The following is a 14,751-nucleotide window of genomic DNA, read 5'->3' as shown; positions in this document are numbered from 1 at the left end:
ACGACCATGGGGATGCTGCAATGGGTCATAAGTCTGAAAAATGGTCATAGGTTACTTTTTTCAGAGTCATAACTTTGAATGGTCACTACATGAACTATTGTAAGCTGAGGACAACCTGCACTGCATTCTAACCACAGCACCACCACAGCTCCAGACACTGAGCCAGATCCTACACATCCTCCAGACACTGAGAGAGAACCTCCTACACTGTATCACTTGGTTGGCCTGGGGCAGAGATGTAGGTGCTGTAGTTTCATGTAGAGCTTAAACAGGAGAGAGAAGCACATCAAATCCTATGTTACCCCACAAAGGAGAGGCTGGAGAATAGATCTCTCATCCTCTTTAAGTATCAATTGAACTAATCATGAACGAAAGAGGACAGCCAGCATATAACTGTGTCACTCATTCTTAACCCCTGAAGTCAGTCCAGACAGATACCATAATCAATGATATCAAACTCTGCTGAGAGAGAAGAGTAAGGATGGATACACTTCTCCCCATCCCACTCCTGCAAAAGATCATTCCAAGTGAATGATGCCATTTCAGATCCATTTCCAGATCTGAAACCTGACTGAAAAAGGGGTTCAGATAATCCAGACAGATCAAAAGTTATTTAAAAGGGTTGGATCTAGCAATGGCATCTCTAGAAGAGGATAAGATATTCCCCTCTTTAAGTAAAGCAGGACCACACCCACTCTCAAGGATGAATTCAGTTGCATTGCTATGCAACTGCATATTGTCTAAGTGGAAGCTTTAGCTAATCAGGAGGAACATGGATTCAGTGCATAAGTGGCCATAATAACAATTCCAAGTATACCCTGACCTTGACCATCAGGACTAACAGGCTCAAATTCATCCCAGATAACTGGTAAGTTATCTTAGTTAGCTCTACAGGACTTGCCTCAAGGCAGAAGTCCAACCTGGAGTAAATCTGACCTTATTTGACAGAAGCTTCATATATCCTCATCATGGTCTGAAGAAAAACTTCAATTACTCTATATAGGAATGATGGGCAGCTACCTGCAAATTCAATAAGGGTGGGAAAATGTTGACGTTTTGCTGCCCTAAGTATTGTAAGGTAGGTGTAGTGAATAATGAATAGTTTTCTGGTGCTCTAGGCATATATTCTCACACTTCATCCCAGGGGGCTCTGGGATCCTTGAGAGGAGAGAGCTCTGATCCAAAGCCCCAGCAGACCCTTTCATTCCAAGCAGCAACTAAGGCTTCAGTTGGACTGTGCACCAGACTTCGAACCCAAGCTCCCCTGAAATCCAGTAGGTCTATTAGTTGCCTAGGATAACCAATCAAATAGAGGAATCAATCAGAATGCTCTGATTGGGGTGTGTGTGTGAAGGTGATCTCCTCCAATATCACACCACCATTGCTGTGACACACACACACACACACACAAACCAGATCTGGAAATAATCCTCAGTATATTTTAGGCTTTCGATGACCTAGGTCAGTTGTATGGCTATCATAGTGACATGAATTCCCAAGCTACCTCAGACTCCAATCTCAGGGAAAGTAAGTTGAAGTTCTCTAGACTACAAGCCTGGGGAATTGCACCATCAGTCCAGCCAATGAGCCGGGGGAGGGAGGCTGCAACACATCAGGGAGGCTGGTACAAGAACAATAATCCCATCTAATAGCAATAGAAATCGCACTCAGACTTATACACTGCATCACAGTACTTTACAGCCCCCTCTAAGCAATGGGTCCTCATTTTACCGACCTCTGAAGGATGGAAAGCTGAGTCAACCCTGAGCTGATCAGAATCGAACTCCTGGAGGGAGCACTACTGCATGCTAACCGCTGTGCCACCACTCTTGCCTGCAGTCCAAATTAACAACAGAATTTTTTTATCTATTTATCTGTAGAGCAGCACCTCTTGGAATTCCCCAAATGTCCACAGCTTATCTACTACCACTGTCCTAAGGGTAGAGTACATTTCAGAGAGGGGATCTGCCCCAGATGCACAGCCAGTTCTCAGTTAGACACACCTAGTTAGCTCTCCCATCTAGGTGGATCACAGGTGGAAAAGGCCTTATTACAGACTGCTATTAAATGCGAGGTTGTTACTCTAGCAACTTTCTGTGCCAATCTCAGAACAGCACAATAGTCATCTTGCAGAAAGGACCAACTTCACTTATAAATGATTTACTATAAAACAGATTATACTTTTTAGACTCATCTTCTAACATTCTCACACATTATGATCTTTCTTTTAGTTTTGCTGGGGAACTTTCTTAGTCATCTTTGAAATATACATTTTCTATGATTTGTTAGGATCACTTTCCTCTATAGAATAAATAAGAGCTATGCAGCATAACAATTCTTCATGTCCAAAAATACAGATGTATTTTACCAGTTGTAGACCTCTCAAAGGGAACCTTGTGCAAAACACCAGAACAACTAGACACAAGGAGTTTTCCCCCGAATGCCATCACTCTGCCAAACAAATAATTCCCTCAACACTGTCCAACTATTTACAAAGTCTGCATTACTATTACTATTAATCTTCTCAACACTCCTTATCACCCATCCCCTCCCACTTGTGACTGTATGACTGTACTTTGTCATTTGTATCCTTACGATTTATATTGACTTTCCTAGTATGATATGATTGCTTATTGTACCCTATGACTATTATTAAGTGTGGTACCTGATGATTCTTGACTCTTGACGAATGTATCTTCTCTTTTATATACACTGAAACCATTTGCACCAAGACAAATTCCTTGTGTGTCCAATCACATTTGGCCAATAAAGAATTCTATTCTATTCTATTCTATTCTATTCTATTCTATTCTATTCTATTCTATTCTATTCTATTCTATTCTATTCTATTCTATTCCATTCCATTCTAACTGTAGATTGTATATTGACGTCAGAAAACCTGAAAGGGTGACAATACCCAATAGGGGAGAAAGAGGCAACACCAACAATAATGTGAAACACTCACTTTTGTATTAACGTAAAATGGATCCAGGTCTTCCAAGGGAGTAGCGACCATTCCAGCAGGGATGTCACCATAAATAAATGGCAGTGATTTGCCAGCCTCCAAGTCACTACTTGGTTTTGGCCCATTTTCGTCATTGTCTTTATGGTCTTGTTTGGACTGCTTGGCTTTTTCTGCAGCAATGCGTTGTTCGATAGCTGCAAGAGACTCTCTAGTGAAGTAGTGAAAGCTGTCCGGACCTGGTGGTACAAGCACTGGCTGCTCCATCTTGTCATCCTGCACATTTTAATTACTAGTTATTCTCTTGCATAAGGAAGTACTGAAGAAAAGAGAAAAACAAGGAGTGAATCAACAACAAAAATTCCCATCACTTCTTCATTAAGCTAACATAATATTCAAGAAAATAATTACATCTTTAGAGCAACAAAACGAAGGCTTTCAATATTTAACTATTTACTTTTGAGGGAAATTATTATAGGCTGATAAGGTTATTAGCTATTTTAAATCCCCCCCCACTTTACTGGCAAATTTTTGTAGTTTTAATGGTGATCTAATCAATCAAAATTGATAAGAAAACATTTTTGTTGGCATGAAGGTTCAGGGATAAGAAGACATTATTTGCTGAATCTGCTTGACATGGAGCTAGGAAACAATACTAGGACTCGACCATGAAACTTTTTAGAAGGCAGCATTGGGGAGGGAAGGGGGTCATTTTCCAATAGTAGTGAATAGTAGATATGAGCCTAGTTGCTTCCTGACTATGCCTTGATCAATGGGGCAGTCTCCAAGCTGAACGTTTTTCAAACTGCAAGCAACGTGAAGGATTGTACTATCTAAAGATATTCAAAAATGCTTTCATTGCAAATAGTATTTTATTAATTATAAAACACGAGAAAGTTGTTCTAATGTAGAAGCCCAAAGGAAAGGACTAGTTAATTAAACCACAATTGTTAATTACAAAAAGGTTTCATTCAGCAATTTTTCTGTGCATTTATTTTGAGCAGGATTCATCTCAGATTTTCAGAATCAGGTCAGAAAGGAGGTGGGGGTTGGGGTTGGGGAGACAAAATCCATTGGATGTTATATTCAACAGCAGCCATAACAACAACAACAAAACAAGCACACACACAGAGAGAGAGAGAGAGAGAGAGAGAGATCAAGTTGATAAATGGGAAAGAGCAGCCTGCGAGCAGATGGTTTTATTTCATTTAATGGATCTAATATACTATTTTGGAAATGTGCCTAAGAAGACTATAACATATTATCAGAAATAGAGCATGTGGCCAAAGGTCAGTAAAGCCATGAGGTATGTGGGGAAGCTGATAACTGATAAGGAAGGACTAGCTTGCTCTGTATCTTTTATGCTGGTGAACGGTTTCTGTAGTTTTGCAGATTTTAGAGGCCTAGTGGGTAGAAAGTAAAAAATCTCATCTCTAGAGATTAAAATTCTGTGACTGCTGTCTCATCATTGGCAGTCTGCCTTGAAGTAGGCCTGTGATTATTAGCGCCAGAGCACTTATCCAGAAAAAGGAAAAGATGAGGAATAGCAGAGAAGCACAAAATTGAACCTGGTCAGAAGGAAGACCAGTTGAAAAAAGATACTGAAAGAGGGACATGAGCTCCAGAAATAAATAAATTAAATAAAAAAAGCAAAACAGAAGGCAAAGCAGAATTATAAGAGAAGGAAGAAGAAGGGGGTGGAGGAGGAGGAGGAGGAGGAGGAAAAGGAAAATAAAGTTAAAAAAAAAACCTTTCACAATTATGTAAGAGGAATAATTTTATTGATCTGATCTCTCTTTCAGTTGCCAGTGTTTGGAGGCAGAGGGGGGAAAAAACCTTAATGGAAGCGGGAAAAGCCCTATGCTGCAAAAACAGCTAATGGATCCTTAATGCACTTGCAAAATAAATAAGGCCTGGGTTTCAAAGGTCTCCCTTAACCGCATCTATTAAATGGATGCATTTCAATATAGCTCTGGTTCAATATCTGAATACAGTAAACATTTAAAGGAATATGAGGAATATCTCACTTACGACACAATTTCAAATTTTTCAGATATTATGACTATGAACCAGGTAGAATCAATTAAGAATTAAATATGATCACAATGGTCTGGAATGTCATCTATATTTTCTCACAGAACCTTAATGGTTAACAGCGCTGTGTAACTGGCAATGTTTTGCACTGACCTGTACATTTATTAATTAATGTCATTTTCAGCCTACAGACATAGAGCCTTCATTTGCAGACATAACTATTATGACTGCAGCAAAGATTGGAATTAACCACAATATTGTTTTGCAAATCAAACCAACTAAGCAGAGGCATTCCACAGAACAGTGATGGTTAACTTTTTTGTCGTTGTGTGCTAAAAGTGCATGCGTCTGAGTGCAAGAGCGCGCATGCGTGCCTGAACCCATAATGCAATGCACGTGCAACCACCCTGCGCTCCCTTCGCCACCCTGCGCATGCGCATGTGTCTCCCGCATTCACCCCACCCCCCACGCATGCACGGCAAATACCCAAAAATCAGCTGGCTAGCGGGAGGCACACATGCATGCGCAGTGGAACTGAGCTGGGGCGACGGCTCGCGTGCCATAGGTTTGCCATCACGGCCATAGAAGAATTCTGTAATTTTGCAAGCATTCCCTGGTGATAAGAATAAAATGGTTGCCCTAGATTTCTTAATTTACATTCAATTATTAAAATATTTTTTGTCATTATTAATATCATTATTATTATTATGAATAATTTCAGAATCCAGTTCATTATCAGCTAATGAAAAATCCTAACTCTTAATTCTTGCTATTTTATGAAAGGCTCATTTGGAGGTTTTACTGGACAAATGAATTATTTGTTCCAAGTACTATGCAGTTTGTCGCAGGCAGTCAGCTACTATAAAGCAATATTGTGCAGTTGTTAATCCTGACCACATTCTCCAAAGGAATTAATCAGGGCCTTTAATCATAGTATGAACACACCTTGGCCATCTCATGTTTGTTTGTTTTTTAGCATCCCGATGATACTTTTGAGAGAGACAGTTTAAGTCACGGGTGTCAAACTCGCGCCATCCCGTTGTTGTCACATGACGTTTCGTGACATTTTCCCCATTCATAGAGCTGAAGTGGGTGTGGCCTGCGCGTGAGGCATCCGGCCTGCAGGCCGCCAGTTTGACATCTTTAAGTCATTTAAATTACATATTCTAGGTTTGATCCACTTTGACTCATGCAGTAAAGAGAGGTAGTCCAGTCACCTGTTAAGACTTTGCTCTCTCTCTTTCTCTCTCTCTCTCACACACACACATACACACCAAGCTCCATTCCAGCCTCATTGCACTGATTTCCAGACAATTTCCTGCCCGTTGATAGAGAACAAGAAAGCAGCACCCAGAGGGTTTTATCTTTTGCTTTGTTGAATATGTACTGCATGAATCAAAAACAAGATGTCACCACTGAGTATCAAAACACTGAGTAGCAAAACAAATGATAGACAATGCTGGCAGGATACAGACTGGCAATGGAAAAGCAAATTTTGTGCCAGTGTAATTTTCTGCTGGAATAAGAATTAGTCCTTTTAACCTGGCAGTAAAGAAAGGCTTGTAGAAATGCCCAGCCCCATACAGCTGTGCAAGACCAAAACTTCTGGAAGATTTCTTGATTGTTTGTTTGAGGTCAGCATCAAATCTTGGAAATTGCGACAGGAATTCCCAGCCTCATTTTTAATGAGTTAATTAAGTTTGTGAAATTTATTGGAATTTGAAATGCTTTATTCTAGATTTCTCCCATTGGGGCTAAACTATCACTTGCAAACAAGCTCTCTACAACTCATCTGTTATTTCTTCTTTTCCTGCCCTAATGTCCACACAACCCAGTATCAAGGCGGAAATGGGCTCTAATTGAAATGGTAATATTGAAAATCTTAGAACAGTAATCTTATCAAATTCTGGGATAAGAGCGAAACCAACACAGAGTTTACCACCCTCCAAACCCCTAGATGTTGAAGGAACCAAAAGAAGGGCTTGCCCATTTACTTACCCATTTAACCAGCCACCAATGGATCTCACCAATTTGTTGGATTTCAATTCCCACCAATTCTTAACTCTGGCCAGGGATGCAAGAATTCCCAAAGTGTTTCACCAAAACACAGGGTGATTGAATTTTTTTGTCCATCTTCTTAAATACCCAAAGTTAACAGGTGCTATTTATTATTCAAATCCTTTAACAGTTCCATCAATTTTGCCTTGCCTCTCATTGTAACAAAGTACAGAAGAGCTGGAGAGCAACTATGGCAGAAGTAGGTAAGGATAGAGCACATAATTTAGCCTTAACTGGGAATTTGAACATGAAGGAGAAAAAAAAGATTCCCAGATGTCCTTCGCTCTTATGTGTTTATTTATACATATTTATATTTTCCTTTCAATGATCCTAGGATGAATGTAGTAAACTTGCTTTTGTTTTATGAAGGATAAGTATACAAATTTATGTTGTTCATTTATTTATCCATCTTTCCTAACAGGAATTCTAGATGGCATATACAGTGCTCCCATCTTATTTTACTCTTAAGAACAACCTTATGAGTTAGGCTGCGCTGATAGAGATAATACTCACAGTAATGGGGCTCAAAATCTGTCCCCAAGGCTTTTCCCTCTATTTTCCCCCTTTACTTACAACAAATAATTGTTAAAGTTCAGTTTCTGACGATATTTTATTAAGTCTAATTTTTACTTCTTCAGAAAAAAATCGGAGGGGCAGGTATTTCAAACATGATGCAGGATTTTATTTTATTTTCAATGTGTCACTGCAATGCCACATTTGAATGAAAGTCTTGGCTTTCTCAAAATTGCTTTTAACTCAAGGAGGAAAACTTTGGAACAAATAGAAACGTCCTTCAGAGGTAAATAGCACTTTTAGTGTTTTTTCTTCATAGTACTAAAATAGAAAAAGGAATCTTACACTAAGCAGTACTGCATTCCATTCTCATTTGGGTTTCCTACATTTGTTATTTAGATTATTTTTAAAGTTTGAAAAAGTACTCCTCAGTAGTAGAGACCTATCTCTTTTCTCTATGTAATCAGGTAAGTTTAAATAAAATAGTAAAAACTTCCAAGCAGAGCAATAGACTGGTGCCATTTATTATTTTTACTTTTTGATAAAGCTTCTGAGTCCTATGTGTGGATCTGAGATGTTCCTGGAAATAAGGATGAGACTGAAGGCTGCCTCTTTATAGCAATGCATTTTTTTAAAGAAAACCATTAAATGGGAAATTGGCATGTTATAAAATAAGAAGCAATCTCTCACTCTCTTTCCCTCTTGGTTTAAAATTTAAAAAATATGAGATGGGGGAGGGAACCAAGGAGACATCTAAGGGATGGCTACAGCCACAGTATTGTGCACAGGCATCACACTGGACTAGCTGTTGTGACTTCAATCTGATGCTGCTTCACTAAAAGGAAAAAAATATTGGCACTAAAAGCCCCTGAAAATAGTGTCTGCTTAGGCAAATAAGGGGGCTTCTCTAAGTACAAAGAAAGCTCACAGCGAGACAGGAAAAGGGCTCTTAAATTGTTTTTCAATGTTTGATTGCTTGTTGAGGAAAAATGATAAGAATATTAGGTAGGTTGGCCACACTAAGATAGATAGATAGACAGATGATGGATGAATGGATGGATGGATGGACGGACGGACAGACAGACAGATAGATCAGGCAGGCAGGCAGGCAGGCAGGCAGATAGAGATAGATACATTTGGAGCTAATTTCTCTTTTAAAATTTAAGTTGCCCCACGCTGCATTTTTAGCATGATAACTTTGTATTTCCTTTTGTATTTTAAAAATGACTTTATTACTTTTGTTCACTTTTTGAATTTTTATTTTGTCATATGCTGCTTAGCTTTAATTGTAAAAAATGATACTGATGTTCATTTGGCCAATAGCAAGAATTTTATTTAATGGAAGTCAATGGTCTCTCAAAGGGCATGTTCCTTGTAACCTACCATGTTTCCTTCAAACTAAGACCTCTCCGGATAATAAGCCCAATCGGGTTTTTGAACGCATGCACTACAATAAGTTCCCCCCCTGAAAATAAGCCCACCCCCCCAAAATATTAAAACACATGCACAGCCAGTCCTCCATGCAGGAGGAAAAATAAAGACTATTTTCAGGACACTGTTCTTCTCTTGCATGAAGCCCTCAATGTCAGGGAAAGATACCATTTGGAAAGAATTGTAATTCAAAGGTGAAGTGAGTTTTAGAAGTAAAAGTCCGTTTTAGAAAACTAAATAAAACTAAATGACAGCTTTCTGAAACAAAGAACTGTAATTTATAATAAAGGATGTATGGTCACTGTAGTTGTATTTTTAAAAGATTAAATAAAATATAATAATACTAATATTTACTTAAGTGGTAGATTACAAGAGCTTAACTGACCTACATATCAATCTACTCAGTGACGGCAAACTTTCGGGCTCAATGTCAGAAATTGAGAAAAAGTCCAAGTTAACTCTGCTAGTCTCCCTCTCGCCACCTCTTTCTACCCGCTCTCTCCCTCTCACACACCTGGACAAAAAGGAAACACTTCTTTTTATTGTTTGAAATGGTGCAATACTCTGTAAAATGAATATTTTTCTGAGAGAAAAAAGGACCACATTTACAAAATAGCCACAGGCTTTCATGTTTCCCCAAATTCAAGGGGAAATAAAAGGTGATGGAAAGAAGGTAGCTAGAATAGAAATTGGTGTTTCTCAATTTTGAAAATTGAAGATATGTAGACTTCAACTCCCAGAATTCACCAGGCAATATACATATCCACACATTTTAAAGTTGCCAAGATTGAGAAATATTAGAAGCCTGCCTTTTGATCCTGAGTTTAGTGGGAAGAAGTAACCAAAAAAGGATTGATTTTAAAATGGAACAGACAATTATTTGCTTAGTTCTACCTCCCAGATGACTTTATTATGCAGCTTTAAGGCCTTTCCAAACAGTTTGGTTAGACAGGGATAAGCATTTCTATTCATTAATTAGAAATAATTAGAAACTAAATTACAAGCTCTACCAAGATAGAGTCTTCAGATTCATTTTCCTCTCTCTTATACCCATATTTTCTGATCATTGTTTGGTCCCTCCAGCACAGCGGTTGCCAACTGGTGGTCCATGGACCACTGGTGGTCTGCGAGATAATTTTGGTGGTCTGTAAAAAAATTATTTGCATTTTTTATATTGCACTAGTATTTATCTTTTAAAAAAAATCATATTAGTGGTCCACAGGATTTAAAATTATGAATTTAGTGGTCCCTGAGGTCCGAAAGGTTGACTACCCCTGCTCCAGCAGAGTGTCTCTTTTGTATGGATACCTGAAGGAGATTCTAAGGCATGTGACTGCACTCATAGTATGGTCTCACCAACTTGACTCCATACCAGTGTAAAAACACTGTCTGAATGGAGACAACTTTGGCCACGTATTGCAAGGGATTCAGCCTGGATTGACTGTCTTGTCCACGCATTGATCAGTTCTCCATTCTTGGACCCTCCCACATTTTTGTTCCAGGAAACCAATGGCCAGTTGCTTTCCATCCTGAAGTTGGGTAATCAAAAACATTTTATATGTGTATGTACATCTCTGTAAGGCAGACACAATGTATATTACAACATGACTTTGGAATGTTTTTGATAAACTCATCAGGGTGTCCTTATTATTGTATTCTACTAAGTCAGCATGCTGGGTAAACTATCATTTGAGATATGAGCAATGAATATTAGTTATTTGACTTACTGGGCCACTGGTCCCATCTGATTCCTCCCCCCTTGCCGCTCAAGATTAATTCAGTTTGCTGTGAATATTTTCTTAAAAGGGCACTTTAAGTAGTTGACATATATTTGAAGAGTACCTCATAAATTAGTTTATAAACGCAGGTTTTAAGTGTATGGGAGGATAATCTTCACCAACACAGTATTATGTGATAAATTTAATTTATAGACACCAAGGCAGAGCATAAACATACACACAGGAACAAGCAGCTTTAAGAAAAAAATCCTTTCTTACTGACTTGTTTCTTCTAATGTTAGAATACAGGTCTGTGGCCTATTAGGAACTGGGTTGTACAAATGGCGGGCAAACGAGTGAAATTTCATCTGTACATGCATAGAATCTAGGTTGCACGCAAAACCATCCCCTCCTCCCAGTCCATGGAAGACATTTTTTCTTCCAAAAGTGGTCCCTGGTGCCATTAAGGTGTTTTAAAGGTTTCTTTTTCATAAATCTCTCATAGCACAATAGCTGTAATTCTTGCTCTGTGGATAGTAGTTTGCTAGTTCAAAATTCTGGAGATTTTTTTTTAATTATAGTATGTAATTACTTCTCTGAGTTTCCTACTTTTCATTGTAAGATTTTTAAAAATCCAGAGTTGGCAGTCTTTCAGTGCTTTCCCAGTCACCTGAGACAGAAAATTGCACTGTCAGTTCTCTAACAGACTAAATAACTGATGGTTTAATGTACAAATAAACCATACAGGCCTTCCAATTGATTTTCCAACTATATTGGAAAGAAGGCACAAAAATAACTGCATCTTATTACCGGAAGAAATATCTTTCCAATAATATATTGCTGGATGAGATTAAGTTAAATTGGCCTTTCCCATCTCAGTCAAATTCAATTTATAGGCAAAGATTGAATATATGAAAATAGGGATAGATTTGTAATACGTAATTCTTATTCCAAGTAAATTTAACAGTTATATTCTGCCTGATGTGCACTAGCACTGTTTTCAAAGCCAAGATTATATTTACTATTTAAGTTCAAAATATACTTCATTTTCTAAAACAGCACAATGTTTGTTTGATGGAGTCTTAGTCTTTATATTTTTATATATATTAAAGCACTTGTGCTGGAGACAACACATAGCAGGAGAATGAACTTTATGCACAAGATTTATTATCATTTTGTTGCTAAATATCCTTAGTTCAAAATCTACAGCTAGATGTTGCCCCAACCAACATTTGTTGCAGTCATACATTTTCTAATAAACAGTAATTTAGAAAATAGAAATAGACAAACACAATGAAATACACTATACTATCATTTATAGATGTTTTTAATATTATATGATCAGTGCATATGTTCATATAATGCCAATAATATTGTTGAATTTACCAGGGTAGGTCTGATGGCTGCTGCTGTATTTTTCTGCAGTACTCCTCCTGCACTAAATGACTGCAGTGAAAAGTGTCTGTGCTTGGAAAAAAAATAAGGTAGCAACACTGCTTTTTTTGTACATTCACAAAGCAAAACAGGAACTTCATTTACTTTGGATCTATCAGAATGGTAGGTACAATTCACCTTCCATTAAACTGAGAGAGATAAAAGGGGGAAAGGAGAAAATAGAAAAAGGGGAGGGGGAGAGAGAGAGAGGGAAACAGAGAGATTGCTTTATGTCAGGTCCTTGTGTACAAGACTTTTACTAACCCTTGTTGTATGTTGGGAGAGGATATTTCTCCATTTTTACCCAGCACTTACTAATATGTCTGTCTATTCATAGACTTTTAGAAAGAAAGAAGGAAGGAAGGAAGAAGGAAGGAAGGAAGGAAGGAAGGAAGGAAGGAAGGAAGGAAGGAAAGAAAGAAAGAAAGAAAGAAAGAAAGAAAGAAAGAAAGAAAGAAAGAAGGAAAAGAAAAGGAAAAGAAAAGGAAGAAAGAAAGAAAAGAAAAGGAAAAGAAAGGAAAAGATAGGATTAGGACCAAAGAATGAATTAAGAATATTGGATGAACCAGTACTTTGAATGTAACAATGACAGTGCATATTTCTAAAAGAGAAGCGTAGGTACGGCATTTGTTTTGACAGGCTTTGCTTTAATTCTTGCTGCTTTCTAACTGCCAAACTCTAATTCAAATCTACTATTCATTTATTTTATTTTATTTTATTTAAAATATTTAAGTAGCCACCCATCTATGAACCAATTCTGGCAAGGTAGCTCCCAATCAAAGATTTATCAATCATTTAAAAGAGATCATAGTTACTTGTGGCAAAGAATTCCAGAAAAATAGCTTAGTTGTTTAAGGAAGGACTTCCATCATATCATAGGTTCAGGGAAAGATCTTAAATGTTAATCTTGATGCTAAATCTTAAACAAAAGAGAAGATGCAAAACAAGTTTTTTGGAATGCAACTTCAGTTCAAACAAATCAAGAAATATCCTTCTGCCTCTGAAGAGCGATTGCCAATTAGTGTTACAATATTAGATCACATTAACAGAAAATCAGCCTTGCTCCATCATCAATGCTATTTTTGTATCTGGGGACTTGGGTAAGAAAGTACAAGTTCAATAGGATATAGATGTTCATGTTCAAATTAGGGACATAGTTATGAAATCTCCCACATTAGGAAGAATTCCATCATATCAATGCTTTTAACACGTAGCTAAGATAAATCTCTGCACATCACTATTTTTAAGATATTATTTCTACTTTTCCACTTAGCTAGATATTATTTCTACTTTTCCAATTAGCTACTTTTCCATTTAGCTAATATACACATATGGAGCTACCACTTTATAAAATGAGAGCAAACCCCTATTTCCTTGCTAGCACTGTATCCAGTTTGGTAATGAAATGTCTGCAAGAACATCCAAACTAAGAAAACATCCGAACTCACAAAGAACCAAGGACCTCACATTTCAACCCTGAGCTACAAATATTCTCTTCTATCAGTACACATAGAAGTCCTGGTCCTACTTGTTTGATTCCATTCAAATCTGCATACAATAAAAAGTCCAAAACTGTACACTATATGAATATTAAGGGATTCTAACAGTCTAGCCTAAATTCAAGGCCGACTAGGTTATTTCTTGAGCAAAAGAAATTGCTTTGGCTGAGAAAGATAGACAAATTGCAGCTCATCAAATCAGTCAGGTCAAACCTTAGGGATTGCTTATATTTGTGTCTTATATGCCTCAAGACTTCCTCCCTAGTCTGAGCAACTTCTCAAGTAAGTTTGCTAAAGACCTTTGCTTGGCCATGCCTTGCCTTCTAAAAGCCTAGTTCTCCATCTTCATGAAGTTATATCTCCTGCCTCTGATGCTTCAGATGAATATTTTACTACCCTTAGGGCTTCATCTTCCCCCCTTGGGTTCCAATGATTGACAGGTTTGAAAAAGTGACCCTTCTCTGAATTATACTGTTTGCCTCTGGACCTACATAACAAACCCATCAGTATCAACCCATCTAGTCTTTAATAAATGAGTGAAGAATTCTTTTGGGAAATAGTTAATTTCTTCTTACTGCATGCTCATGGATTGTGGTGCAACATATATTGATAACAAACGCAGATTTTCCTTGTAGAATCTCTGGACTTATCTTCATGATTACAGATACAGCAAGGCAGCAGATCTGCACCAAGGCTTTCCCATTTGATTCTCCAGGGTCACTCCTTAACCTGGGGATTCCCTTGCTGACCCAGGCTTCCTAGAAAAGCTACTGCTAGTCTTTCAGGAGAGCTTTCCAGAGGGCTCAAATCTTCTGCTAGAACTTGCTCTGCCCACTTGGGACTTCCTTTTGAAAATAGAGATAGCCAATACTAAACCTTGGCCTAAACCCAGGTTGCGTAAAGTTTCTTCCCTGAAAACAATCAGGATGATAAGTAGTATGAAAATGCAAACCATGCACATGTAAATTTGTGCACTTTCTAGTCCAAAAGTTATTATCCAGTTTGTGCTTGCAACCAATAGTTAAGTCACAATATGGCAAAAGACAAAGAAAGAGCCTATTTGACATACAGTACAAACACAGGGTCTCCAGGAGGGTGGGTG

The 14,751-nt window shown here is 37.9% G+C and overlaps 1 protein-coding gene across 1 annotated transcript in view; it reads right to left on the bottom strand.

Moving 5' to 3' along the window:
• Positions 1-14,751, bottom strand: part of LOC113416487 (sodium channel protein type 1 subunit alpha) — a 100,424-nt gene that overhangs the window by 63,614 nt on the left and 22,059 nt on the right. Inside the window, exon 2 of the mRNA XM_026674375.2 lies at positions 2,966-3,281. Coding sequence (XP_026530160.2) covers positions 2,966-3,229 — 264 coding nt within the window. The 5' untranslated portion in view covers positions 3,230-3,281. The remainder of the gene's footprint in view (positions 1-2,965; positions 3,282-14,751) is intronic.

This window comes from Notechis scutatus, chromosome 1 (assembly GCF_049901735.1).
Source record: "Notechis scutatus isolate UNSWTSFEM ecotype Mainland chromosome 1, rNotScu1.2, whole genome shotgun sequence".
NCBI classification, from domain to species: Eukaryota; Metazoa; Chordata; class Lepidosauria; order Squamata; family Elapidae; genus Notechis; species Notechis scutatus.
This window is presented reverse-complemented; position numbering and strand designations above follow the sequence as displayed.